Genomic DNA, 12,404 nt, shown 5'->3' with positions numbered 1-12,404 from the left:
TTTTTTTTGAGACAGGGTTTCTTTGTGTAGCCCTGACTGTCCTAGAACACCCTGTGTTGACCAGGATGGCCCTGAACTCACAGCGATCCACCTGACTCTGCCTCCTGAGTGCTGGGATTAAAGATCTCTACCACCACTCAGCCAAAATAAATCTTTGAAGTATTTTCCATACTAGGTTTTCATGTCCACCCAGCCTAGCCAGTTCAGAGAGTTCCAGGTTCAGTGAGAGACCCTGTTTTAATAAGGTGGGTGCTGGAGAGATGGCTCAGCAGTTAAGAGCACTGGCTGATCTTCCAGAGGATCTGAGTTTAATTCCCAGCAATCATAAGGTGGCTCACAACCATCTGTGATGAGATCTGGTGCCCTCTTCTGGCCTGCAGGCATACACGCAGACAGAACACTGTATACTAATTAATAAATAAATCTTTAAAATAATAATAATTAAAAAGAAACATAAGGTAGAATGCTTGGCATGATGGTGCGACCTGTAATCCTAGTTCTTTGGAGGCAGAGGCTAGTGAATCTCTGTGAGTTCATGGACAGCCAGGCCTATATAATGAGAGCCAACCAAAACCAAATAAGGTGAAGAGAAAACACCTGACATGAGTCTCTGCTTCCACACACATGCACATGTGCATACACACACGCACATGCATGTACACACACATGCATGCACGCACACCCTTACACATTGTGATTCAGCCTTTTTGTGAATCTCAAGAACTGTCCATGCTTTGTTTCCTAGCTGAACCTTTTCTTTTCTGCCATATGTACTTTTCAGATAACATGACCGTCATTCCTAACCAAGTCTATCAGCCTCTGGGTCCCTGCCCTTGTGACTTGACAGCCAAGGCCTGTGACATTCGCTGCTGCTGTGACCAAGTGAGTTCTTTCTGTTTGCCTGGCTACCTGAGGGCATTTGGGACAACAGTCGCCCCTAGCAGCTTTGGATAGGTGACAACAGAGATTATATTTCATTTTACAAATCATTGTTTTTTTTATTTCTAAAGATTTATTTATTTTTATGTGCATTGGTGTTTTGCCTGTGTTTATGTCTGTGTGAGGGTGTCAGGTCCCCTGGAACTGGGGTTACAGACACTTGTGAGCTGCCATGTGGCTGCTGGGAATTGAACATGGTTCCTCTGGAAGAGCAAACAGCGCTCTCAACCCCTGAGCCATCTCTCTAACCCTGTTTTTTGTTTTTGTTGGTGGTGGTGTGTTTGTTTGCTTGTTTGTTTTTTCAGATAGGGTCCTGTGCAGCCCAAGCTGGCAGAGGGAGTAGCCTTGAGCTCTTGATCCTCCTGCCTCTATCTCCAACCAGAAAACTGTGTTTGAACTGAGTATCTTCTCTTCTAGTATTGTTTGTGCAGTTTGTGGAGGAAAGAGAAAGGAATGTGTCTTTGGATAAAGTCACATTTGCAGAAGCTATAGCTAGAGGATGATTTTACTACATTTGTTTTTGGCATATGGTGTGGTGTGCTGTGTTTGTGGGCATTATAGAGGCTTGTCCCACAGTGCACATGCGAAGGTCAGGGAGCAACTTGAGGTTCCAGAATCAAGCCCAAGTTGTCACCTTTGGCAGTAAGCAGCTTTGCATGCTGAGTCATATGGCAAACACACACACCCTCCTGTTGTGTGTGTGTGTGTGTGTGTGTATATGTGTGACAATGTCTCACTGTGTAGCCTCAGATTCTTAAGACAGTCCACCTTCCTCAGCTTCCCTGAGTGCCAAGATTGTTGTCTTTCTCTCTCTCTCTTTATCTCTTTTTCTATCACCTGCCTCCTCTGAGTGCTGGAATTAAAGGTGTGCACCACCACCTTCCAGCTCTACACCTGCCTGGTTTCTAATACATATCGTAAAATGTTAAATTTAAGAGAAATGAGAAGAATGTTTGCTAGTACCTATAGTGTCCCAATTTTGCACAAATATAAATGCATGGTTTTTTTTTGTTTTTGTTTTTGTTTTTGTTTTTGTTTTTTTTGCTTCTCCCCTTGGGAAACAGTATTTTGGTGTTTTTGTTCATTTGCTTTGAGTCTCACTATGTAATGTTGGTTAGTCTGTAACTAGCTCTGTAGTCCGGGCTGGCCTCGAACTCATAGTTATCCCCCTGTCCCTGCCTCCCAAGTGCTGGGATTAAAGGCGTGCACCACCACTGCCCGGCACTTGGTTGTTTTGCGGCACTTGGTTGTTTTGCGGTAGGGTGTCTTGTTGCTGCGGATAACCTTCACTCCTGATTCTCTTCTGCTTCCACCTTCCAAGTACTAAAATGACAGATGTTTGATACCATGCCAAGTAAAACAACCTTTCACCCGTCCCCAGCGATATGTAATGTCACCCCCCCACCCCCCAGATATGTGATATCTAATTTTGATCTTTTGAGAGGTAAACACACACCAGGGAACACATTGCCATAGTGCTGGGGAGGTGGAGGCAGGAGGGTCAGGAGCTACAGTTTACCAGCAGCAACTTCAGATTATAGGGCAGCCTGGGGTACACGAGACCCTCAAACAACAGAAATGGCTGTCAGAAAAACCTGTCCGCAGTGTCTTTGTGTTAGAGTGACATGCACCGTGTGTCACTATGGTCCACCGCCATCGGTGTATTTACATAATCAGGTGGCAGGCGACACATGGCACTGTCAGGCTGTACCCAGCCTGTCACTAACAGTGATGTGACCTTCACTCCCTGCCCTGGGAGCTGGTTGTATTGTATATTCTATTAGCCGCTACTGTTAGGATTTACCACTCTACTAGCAAGTGTGGTACCACACTCCAGTGAGCCTTGCTCCGGGGAGGTTAAACCTGAGGATCGTCATGAACGTGAAGCTGGCCTGGTCTACATAGTGAGGCTCTCTCATGACAGAAGAGCAGGGCCAAATATGGTGGTGCACATGTATGCACAGGCATGCATGTAGGCAAAACACCCCCACACATAAAATGAGCATTACTTTAAAAAAAATTCCCGGTCTGCATAGTTAGTCCTAGTCAGGGCTTCTCAGTGAGACCCTGCCTCTAAATAACTAAGAAACCAAAAGGCAATAGTGGGCAGAACATGGTGGCTCATGCTTAACCCCAGCACACGGGAGGCAGAGGCAGGGGGATCTCGATGTGACTGTGAGGCTAGCTTGGTCTACCTAGTGAGTTCCAGCCAGAGAGCCCTTGTCTCAGATACAGTAGACATATACACCAAATGTATTTGTGTCAATGATGTCTTCAGATGGCCTCAACTTATATTTTATGCACGATGTTAATTTTGAGTTTGAGGTACTGGGATTGAATGTAGGCCTCACACATCCGAGGATCCCACTGGGTAATGCACCCAGCTCCTCTCTGTTCCTTTTTAAAATTTGAGACAGAGTCTGGCTAAGTTGCCAAGGCTGGTCTTGAGCTTTTGATCCTCCTTCCTCAGATTCATGAGTAGCTAAGATTATATACCTGGCTCTTATTCTTTTTTGGTGTGGGTGTGGTTTTTTGAGAAAGGGTTTCTCTGTAATAGCTGTGGCTGTCCTGGAGCTTGCTCTGTAGACCAAGCCAGTCTCCAGCTCAGAGTTCTACCTGCCTCTGCCTCTCAAATTCCCGTATTAAAGACGTATGCCACTACCACTCGGCTTGAGGCTTATTCCTTTGAAGGCTGGAAGTTTCTGCCTGGGACTTCACTAGGGAGTTGACTAAGGAACTGTGTGTGTGTGTTGTTGCTCATGAATGCACACATTTGTAGAAGCCCAAGGACAACCTTGGATGCTATGCCTTAGGACCGTGCATCCTTCTTTCTTTGGAGACAGGACTCCTCACTGAACCTGCAGCTGGCAGAGTAGGCTAGGCTGGCTGTCTAGTGAGCTCCAGGGATCCCCCTCTTTCTGTCTCCCCAGGACTGGAATTATAATCATGGGCCTCCACACCTGGCCTTTCTATGGAGGTCCTTGAAGTTGAGCTCAGGTCCTCGTGCTTGTGTGGCAAGCATTTTTACTGACCATACCTCCTCCACATCCCTAAGGAGCTCTTCTTGCACCGCACAGCACTTTGGGAGGAGATGGAGATGTATTGCTTTCTCAGCTACGGGGTTGCAGGCTGGTAGCACCAGAGGGCATGCCGTCATGCTTGCTGCAAGCTGTGCCTGGTGTCACAGTGGGAGTGCATGCGCCCTCACTGCCCTTTCGCCTGTTTCCAAGGACTGCCAGCGGGAAGTAAAGGAGCTGTTCCAGCAGTCCTGCTTCTCCGGTGTGTTCGGAGGGGACATCAACCCTCCCTTGGACCAGCGCTGTGCTGTGGGCACCACTCACGAGACCCCGGACTGGTTTCCTTTCCTGTGTGTGCAGTCACCCCCCTCCAGCTCGCCTTTCCTCGGTTACTTCTATCATGGTGCCATGTGAGTAGCTGCTGCCTGGAGGAGCCTGTTTCTAGCGCCACCAGGTTTCCTCCACATGGCTTGGGTCACATTTCTTCTCAGTACTTTAAAAAAGTCATACTGGTTTGCAGTTAGTGAGGCCATTTCTCCCAGAGTGTTAAAAAGAACTGAGAACCCAGCAGATGCAGCCAGCAGTCAGCAGTGACTTTCCATCATGGAGGAAGGGTGCCAAGGGCCCAAAGGGACTTGAACTTTCTGTGTTTTATACTTCAATATCGTGTTGAAATTGTTGTTGCTGTTGTTGTTTGGAGACAGGGTTTCTCAGTGTAGTCCTGACTGTCCTGGAACTCACTCTGTAGACCAGGCTGGCCTTGAGTTCAGAGATCCTCCTGCCTCTGCCTCTTGAGTGCTGGGATTAAAGGCGTGTCTTGCTGTTGTCATTGTTACCCCCCCCCAAGAATTTATGACTATGATCTTTGTAAATAAAAAAAAAAAATGAAGAGCTAGGGTTGGTGTTGTATTCCTGAAACCCCAGCAATCAGGAGGCAGAGACAGGAGGATCAGGAGTTCAAAGTCATTCTTTGCTATACAGAGAGTTTGAGGCCAGCCTGGGCTATATGAGACACATAGCAAAGCAGAGAGGAAGCATTACAGGGTGGTTTGTTTCTTAGCAGATCTCTGTTGAACTATTATCAATCATATTTTTATGGTGTTGGTGTGGACCCTCAGCCTATACGTAGGCTAAGCAAACCCCTGCAGGCCCATGGATAATCAATCTCTCTTGCGGACTTGCAGTTCCCCTAGACGTGACCCTGCCTTTGAAGCCCATCTTCACCTTGACCTAAGGGACTTTGCTGATGCTGGCTACAAACAAGGAGATCCCATCATGACCACAATGGGGTATTTCACCGTCCCTCAGGTAACGCCTTCCATTTCCACATTTGGATTCAAGTAGTGTCCGTTCTAAGCAGCTGGTCTTCCTCCTGTGCATTAACTACTAATAGTCTCTAGACTGACCGACTTTCTTAACCCCTCTTCACTAATCACAGCGTGTATATCGTCACGGGGAGAGTCTCTGTGGAGACACCTTGGAGGCGGTGGTCAGTTTCCACCTCACCCCCTTTCAGTGTTTCGTGGTTTTGTGTTGCTGGGGCTGGTCTGAGGGCCTTGTGTGTGCTAGTCAAGGGCTCCACCACCAGGCTACATCCCCAGCCCCAGCAATTTCTAAGAAGCTAGAAGTATGTGACTGTATAACATTTGGAATGTAGAAACATCTTTTCAGGTTAGAGAGTCTTACGTGAAATATCGTTTTGGTTTTTTTTTTTTTCTAACTCCATCATCATTAGGAGACCATGCCCATGGGAGGAAAGCATGGGATTCATGACAGTTTGTTATTCCTGTGAGCCTTTTATGTTATTGAAGCTGTCAGGGGTCAGGAGGGGGTGCTTAGCAGTAGAGTTTATGGTTATGCCTGGCTTTCCTGTCTCCCTCAAAGTTCAGGCTGTGATGAGGAAGAACTGAGGTTGAATATAATCGTGACTCGTTAGTGGATTAGAGTGTACTTCCCCGAGTGTATTAGACAACACTTCTGTGAGTAGTGGTTTCCAGATCTTGGCTCCCTGAAGTTGGTCACCTTGAGTACTAACTGTTGACATCGTCCAGCAATAGCAGTGGGCAGCAGAGAGCAACGTGGGATAGGGTGGCATCGAAATAGGGTCTCACTGTAGCCTAGCCTGGTTCTGGATCTAGTGCAATCCTGCCTGGACCCCCCAAGTCCTGGGATTGAAGACTTGAGCACCACGCTTGACAGAAAGAATGTTTTTTAAGACAGGAAGAAGAAGTCGGTGTACCATATTGGTTCCTCACCCCTAGGTCTCCCTGGCTGGACAGTGTCTGCAGGATGCTCCAGTGGCTTTCCTGAGGAATTTTGATATTGAATGTACCATCAATCTGGAAGTGCACCGAGAACGAGATGGCACTGTCCCTGAGAATGTGAAGATTCGCACGTCAGGAGGTAGGCTGCCTTTGCAGTTAAATCAGTGTGTAAGCCTCTGGCGGTTAAAACAGTGTGTAAGCCTCTGGCGGTTAAAACAGTGTGTAAGCCTTTGGCTCTGCATCCATGATGGCTCCTCTGTTGGTTGAGGATGTTTTTTTTTCCACGGGAAAAGTTCAGTCTGACTAGACAGCACCCTGTACATGTGGTTGGTGTTTTCTTCTCTGCTCTGGGCACTGAGTCCCATCCCCTCCCCAGGTCTCTATTGTGACTTAAGTCAGATCTCCATAGTGTCACGTGAGTACATTGGCTTTCTGTGCCATCCTGTGCACCCTACACACCTGAGGAGCCCCAGGCCTTTCAGTACCTGCAGAGGGAGCTGGCATTTCCTCTGCAGTGGGCTACTGAGCTCTTGTCTGTCCTTGCACTTCACATCGGCGGGGCCATTGCTTTGCTGCTGGCTCCCCCTGAACAAAGGATGGAGACACACTGTGACTGCAGCCAGGGGGAGGCTGGCTAGTCTGTGGGTCTCTACAGGTGGGCTCACGGGCTCTTAGCATCCAAGAGGAAGTTATAGTTGCTAGTCTCTGCACACACAGATGAACAGTTCCTAAACACGCCTACTCATTCTTCTTTGGGGCTGGCCCACATGAGTAATGGCTTTGCTAATTTCCTATGGGCCAATTGGTCTCGGAGTCCAAGCTCATGTCAAAGTACACACTGACTCAGGACCTCACACACACACACACACACACACACACCCGCCCCGCTTCCTCTGCTCCTGCACTTTGCTCTGTGGCCTTCATGTCTGACTTCTTTCACTTAGCATCATCTTTTTTTGTTTTTCAAGACAGAGTTTCTCTGTGTATCCCTGGCTGTCCTGGAACTCAGTCTGTAGAACAGGCTGGCCTTGAACTTAGTGTGTGCCAACTTCTGCCTCTGGGCATACTGGGATCAAAGGCGGGCCACCACTTCACACCTTTACGTTAGCATCATCTTTTGAAAGCATAGTCTGTGCCACATGACTTATTTACTTTGTTTTTAGGCCAAGGAGTATTCTGCTGTGTGGCTCAGCCGCATTTTGTGACCGACAGATACCTGGCTTGTTGCCACCTTTTTGTTTTATGACCAGTGCTGGAGTGAGCATCTGGAGACACAGTTTTGTGGGATATGAAGTGGGATTGCCATGCCATGTAGTTTACTTGACAGTTTGAGGGACCCCAGACTCTCCCAAAGTGGCTGCACCACAAGTGCTGGTGCCGACTCTTTGTGGGTATAGTGAGCAGCTGGGACAGAGGGACCCCAGCCTCTGATGATGTAAGGGGGGAGGGGAGGACCTCAACACAGGCATGGCTGCTCAGTAGCCTTTTTTTTTTCTTTCTTTCTTTCTTTTTTTTTTTTTTTCGAGACAGGGTTTCTCTGGTTTTGGAGCCTGTCCTGGAACTAGCTCTGTAGACCAGGCTGGTCTCGAACTCACAGAGATCCGCCTGCCTCTGCCTCCCGAGTGCTGGGATTAAAGGCGTGTGCCCCGCATCTTTTTTTTTTCTTCTTTTTTTTGTGGGGGAGGGGACTTGAGACAGGGTTTCTCGCCTTCGGTCTCACAAATGCTGGGATTTCAGGCACAAAGCCTGGCTCCTTGTTAGCTCGATAAACCCCTGTGAGTAGGTGAGTGGCACCATGAGGACCACACGTCTCTGTGAAAGTTAATTTGTTAGGGGAAATTCAATCACACTGTGAACCCCAAGTTTGCATTAGCGGTAATTAAATAAAATTAACCTTGGGTCAGGAGGCTCAGTTAGCAACTAGTTGACAGAAAGTGATCAAAGAGAATCAGAGGGCATCCAGAAGAGATAGAGAGACACACCAGGAGTAGGGAGGATCTGGAGTGGTGCAGACTTTTTTGTGCAAAGGAAAAAAAAAGAAAAAAAAAAAGAAAAAGGATGTGCTGTTTTGGAGAGATGCCAGCAAGGAGAGAAGGTTGCTACTGAGCTAGCAGGTTTTCACCCCAGCCTTTGAATCTCTAGTCTTATTGATAAATAGAGAGATAGAAGTTCAGGTAAAGCTACCTTTAGTGGCAGTGGCAGAGTTGCAATTTCTGGCTGAAATAGCAGTAGATTAAGGTGCAGCCACTTGCCAAGTTAAAACACCATTGATTCTGTGTCTCTTTAGGTCTGGTCACACCAAGAGTAAGCTATGAGCAAGCCGCTGACCTGGACAAACGCATCTCCAGTCCAGGTACATAGTGTTACACGTTCATGCCACTTCTACAAAACACAGGTGCTGTTTCTTTTTTATTTTATTTTATTTTTGAGACAGGGTCTCATTCTGTGGCACTGGCTGGCCTGGAACTCCCTATATAGACCAGGCTGGCCTGGAACTCACAGAAATCCACCTGCCTCTGCCTTCTGGGTGCTGGGATTAAAGGTGTACGACACTATATCTGGGTTGTTGTTTTTGTTTTTGTTTTTTTCAAGACAGGGTTTCTCTGTGTAGCCCTTGCTGTCCAGGAACTCACTCTAGACCAGATTCTCCTTGAACTCAGGGATCTGCCTGCCTCTGCCTCCTGAGTGCTGGGATTAGAGTTAGGTGCCACCGCTGCCCAGCATTTTTTTAAAATATTTATTTATTTATTTATTATGTATACAATATTCTGTCTGTATGTATGCCTGCAGGCCAGCAGAGGGCACCAGACCCCATTACAGATGGCTGTGAGCCACCATGTGGTTGTTGGGAATTGAACTCAGGTCCTTTGGAAGAGCAGGCAATGTTTTGTTTTTTTTTTAAATATTTATTTATTTATTATGTATACAATATTCTATCTGTGTGTATGACTGCAGGCCAGAAGAGGACACCAGATCCCATTACAGATGGTTGTGAGCCACCATGTGGTTGCTGGGAATTGAACTCAGGACCTTTGGAAGAGCAGGCCATGCTTTTAACCTCTGAGCCATCTCTCCAGCCCCACTCCCCAGCATTTTAACAAATTTTTAAAGATTGATTTTTATCTATGTGTCTGTGTGGTGTGTGCTAAGGCCAGAAGAGGGTATCACCCTCTGGAGCCTCACTTACGGTTGATTGACGTGAGTGCTAGGAAGCAAACTCTGGTCCTCTGTGAGAGCACACCTTTAAACCCAGCATTTGGCAGACTGAGGCATGTAGATCACTATGCATTCAAAGCCAGCCTGTCAACATAGCAAGTTACAGGACAGCAAATATATATATTAGAGACTGTGTCTCAAAACAAACAAAACACAAAATCAGATGATGGCCAGAGAGACGGTTCAGTGGGTAAAGGTGTTTGCAGCCACGCTTGAGGACCTGAGTTCAGTTCCTGGGACCTGTGTGGTGAAAGGCACCAACCAACTCCTGAAACTTGTCCTTTGACCTCCACTCGGGCACTGTGACAAGCCTGCATATATATGTGTGTGTGTGACATGCAAGGCTGTGTGTGCACATGCAGGAATACACACTAATAAATAAAAATGTGAAGAAAGAAAAGATGGAGAATGATTGAGGAAGATACACAGCACTGACCTCTACATTTATCATGTAGAGGTCACACAGGAATGTTTACACATATGTAAACACACAAAGCAATTAAACATTTGAAAATGGGGGCTGGAGAGATGACTCAGTGCTTAAGAGCATTGGCTGTTCTTGCAGAGGACCAGGTTAAGTTCCCAGCACCCACATGATGGCACACATCTGTAACTTCAGTTGCAGGTGATTTGATGTCCTCTGCTGCCCTCCTGGGCACCAGTCACACACCATGGTGCATACACTTATGTGCGCATGCAAGTGAAATAAAAATAATACATCTTTAGGAAAGAATTGATGGAGGCTCAGCAGAGTTGGGGGGCACTCCAGCAGAGTTTTTTTTTTAATTTTTTAATAATTATTTATTTATTATGTATACAATATTCTGTGTGTATGCCTGAAGGCCAGAAGAAGGTGCCAGACCTCATTACAGATGGTTGTGAGCCACCATGTGGTTGCTGGGAATTGAACTCAGGACCTTTGGAAGAGCAGGCAATGCTCTTAACCACTGAGCCATCTCTCCAGCCCCCTCCAGCAGAGTTTTGTTGTATGTTCTGCTTGTGTGGCTTCCGTGGACTCTGAGACCTCAGCCACCTCCTCACAGGCCCTGAGGGGATGTTCATCAGAGCCCTAGCCAGCTCTCAGGTCCTGAGGCCTTTGCTTAAGTCACTCTTAGGTTGTAATCCTTGCGGACACAGTGTGGTCATTCTTGCCTGCTTTATTTTCTAATCTTCGTGTGTGTGTGTGTGTGTGTGTGTGTGTGTGTGTGTGTGTGTGTGTGTGCGCGCGCGCGCATGAAAACAGGACAAGTTCAGCTGTGGGTACTTGTCTCCCCCCTTATTTGAAAGAGGTATCTTGTTCTTTGACGCCAGTGCTGAGCTAGCACCAGAACTGAAGCTGGGCTCTCAGCTGGCTTTCTGTGGGTTCTGGGGATCTGAGCCTTCTCTCCAGCCCCCTTTTTTGCTTTTCCTGGTAGTTAACCTTTGCAGCCAGAGCAGCTGTGTGGTGTGTCTGATTCAGCAGCCCTTTGTTTTGAATGAAGGTGTGGCCTGTGTTCCTTTCCAGTGGGTTATGACCTTGTTCTTGGCTGTATGTTTGAAATTCATTCTGTCTAATAGCTTAATAGCTGCTAGGCCTCGGGTCTCTGCTCCCGGATGCCTGAGTGTCCCCAAGTGCAGAGCTCAGCACCGGGGACACAGGAATCACAGGAAAGGGACAGAATCATTCAGGGAGCCGAGGTGGAATAGAGGATGTGGCTAATTGACTTGGGACCACAGGAAGCTCCATGAGGAAACAGTGGACGGCTTCCTTAGGGAGCTGGAGAGATGGCCGCTGTGGGGGGCACTCAGGCAGAGAGAGCCCCAGGAGAGGGTTTTTTTTTTTTTTTGCAGACACACTTCTCAACAGTGGACCTGCCTCCAGAAATGTGAGCGTTGAAGAGCGTTACATTTTCAGATGGCAAAATAATTCCATCAGCGGACTAGACGTCACAGTCATCAGGGCGGAGATCAGTGCCCACCAGAAAGGTAACACTGATGAGAGGCTGGAAAGCCTTGAGTGGGAAGTGTTTGATTTTCCAATGGTTTCCGTAACTGTGACTCTTCAAGTGGAGCCAGACTTGTTTATCATGTGTGTTTATTATGTGTGTTTATCACTGAATCAAGGAGTCAGTATTTTTTTTTTTACCCCAAGACAGGGTTTTTCTGTGTAGCCCTGGGTGTCCTGGAATTAGCTCTGTAAGACCAGGCTGGCATTGAACTAACAGAGATCTGCCCCGCCTCTGCCTCCTGAGTGCTGGGATTAAAAGGGCGTGCCACCACCGCCTGGCAGGCATCTGGATGTCAGACTTAATTTTGCTCTGGGCGTGGTGGCTCACACCTGTGATGCTAGAACTCAGGAGGCTGAGACAGACAGTGAGTTCAAAATACATACAGTGAAGCCCTGTCTCAAAGGAACAAAAAAAGTGATTTTTAAAGTAAATGGTACCTAGGCTAGAGAGATGGCTCAGCACTGGCTGCTTTTCCAGAGGACCTGGGGTTCAGTTCCCAGCACCCACATGGCAGCTCACAGATCAGTGCACCCCAGATACTCCACAGATACCTGCAGTGGCTTGCACGTCTACACACATGTACGTATAATTAAAAATAAAGTTTCCCTGAACAGGGGTGGCGCACGCCTTTAATGTCAGCACTTGGAAGGCAGAGGTAGGCAGATCTCTGTGAATTCATGGTCAACTTGGTCTATAAAGTTTGTTCTAGAACAGTAATACTGTTACACAGAGAAACCCTGTCCCAATACCCCTCCGAAAAGAAATAAAAAAAATAAAGTAAATAGTATCCCTGGGCTGGCAAGATGGCTCTGCTGGGAGGGTGCTTGTGACAAACCTGACAGCCCTAGCTTGTGTCCCCAGAACTGACTCCTACAAGTTGTCTTCAGACCCCCACATGTGTGCCAATGCTTGTGCACCCACACACATACATGCTGCACACCATTACATCCAGATCACGGAGGCCCCCCCCCCCCCCCCCC

The 12,404-nt window shown here is 47.4% G+C and overlaps 2 protein-coding genes across 2 annotated transcripts in view; one reads left to right on the top strand and one right to left on the bottom strand.

The window, feature by feature from the left end:
• Tctn2 (tectonic family member 2) overlaps window positions 1-12,404 on the top strand; it is a 31,285-nt gene that overhangs the window by 5,754 nt on the left and 13,127 nt on the right. The window contains exons 5-10 of the mRNA XM_050146594.1: window positions 782-882; window positions 4,170-4,366; window positions 5,141-5,264; window positions 6,218-6,359; window positions 8,508-8,573; window positions 11,267-11,417. Coding sequence (XP_050002551.1) covers window positions 782-882; window positions 4,170-4,366; window positions 5,141-5,264; window positions 6,218-6,359; window positions 8,508-8,573; window positions 11,267-11,417 — 781 coding nt within the window. The remainder of the gene's footprint in view (window positions 1-781; window positions 883-4,169; window positions 4,367-5,140; window positions 5,265-6,217; window positions 6,360-8,507; window positions 8,574-11,266; window positions 11,418-12,404) is intronic.
• Window positions 1-12,404, bottom strand: part of Sbno1 (strawberry notch homolog 1) — a 264,584-nt gene that overhangs the window by 249,206 nt on the left and 2,974 nt on the right. The window lies entirely within an intron of this gene.

Source organism: Alexandromys fortis, unplaced genomic scaffold (assembly GCF_014885135.2).
Source record: "Alexandromys fortis isolate MF-2015 unplaced genomic scaffold, M_Fortis_MF-2015_v1.1 scaffold_56, whole genome shotgun sequence".
NCBI classification, from domain to species: Eukaryota; Metazoa; Chordata; class Mammalia; order Rodentia; family Cricetidae; genus Alexandromys; species Alexandromys fortis.
The sequence above is the reverse complement of the archived record's forward strand: the minus strand, read 5'-3'. Positions and strand labels throughout refer to the sequence as shown.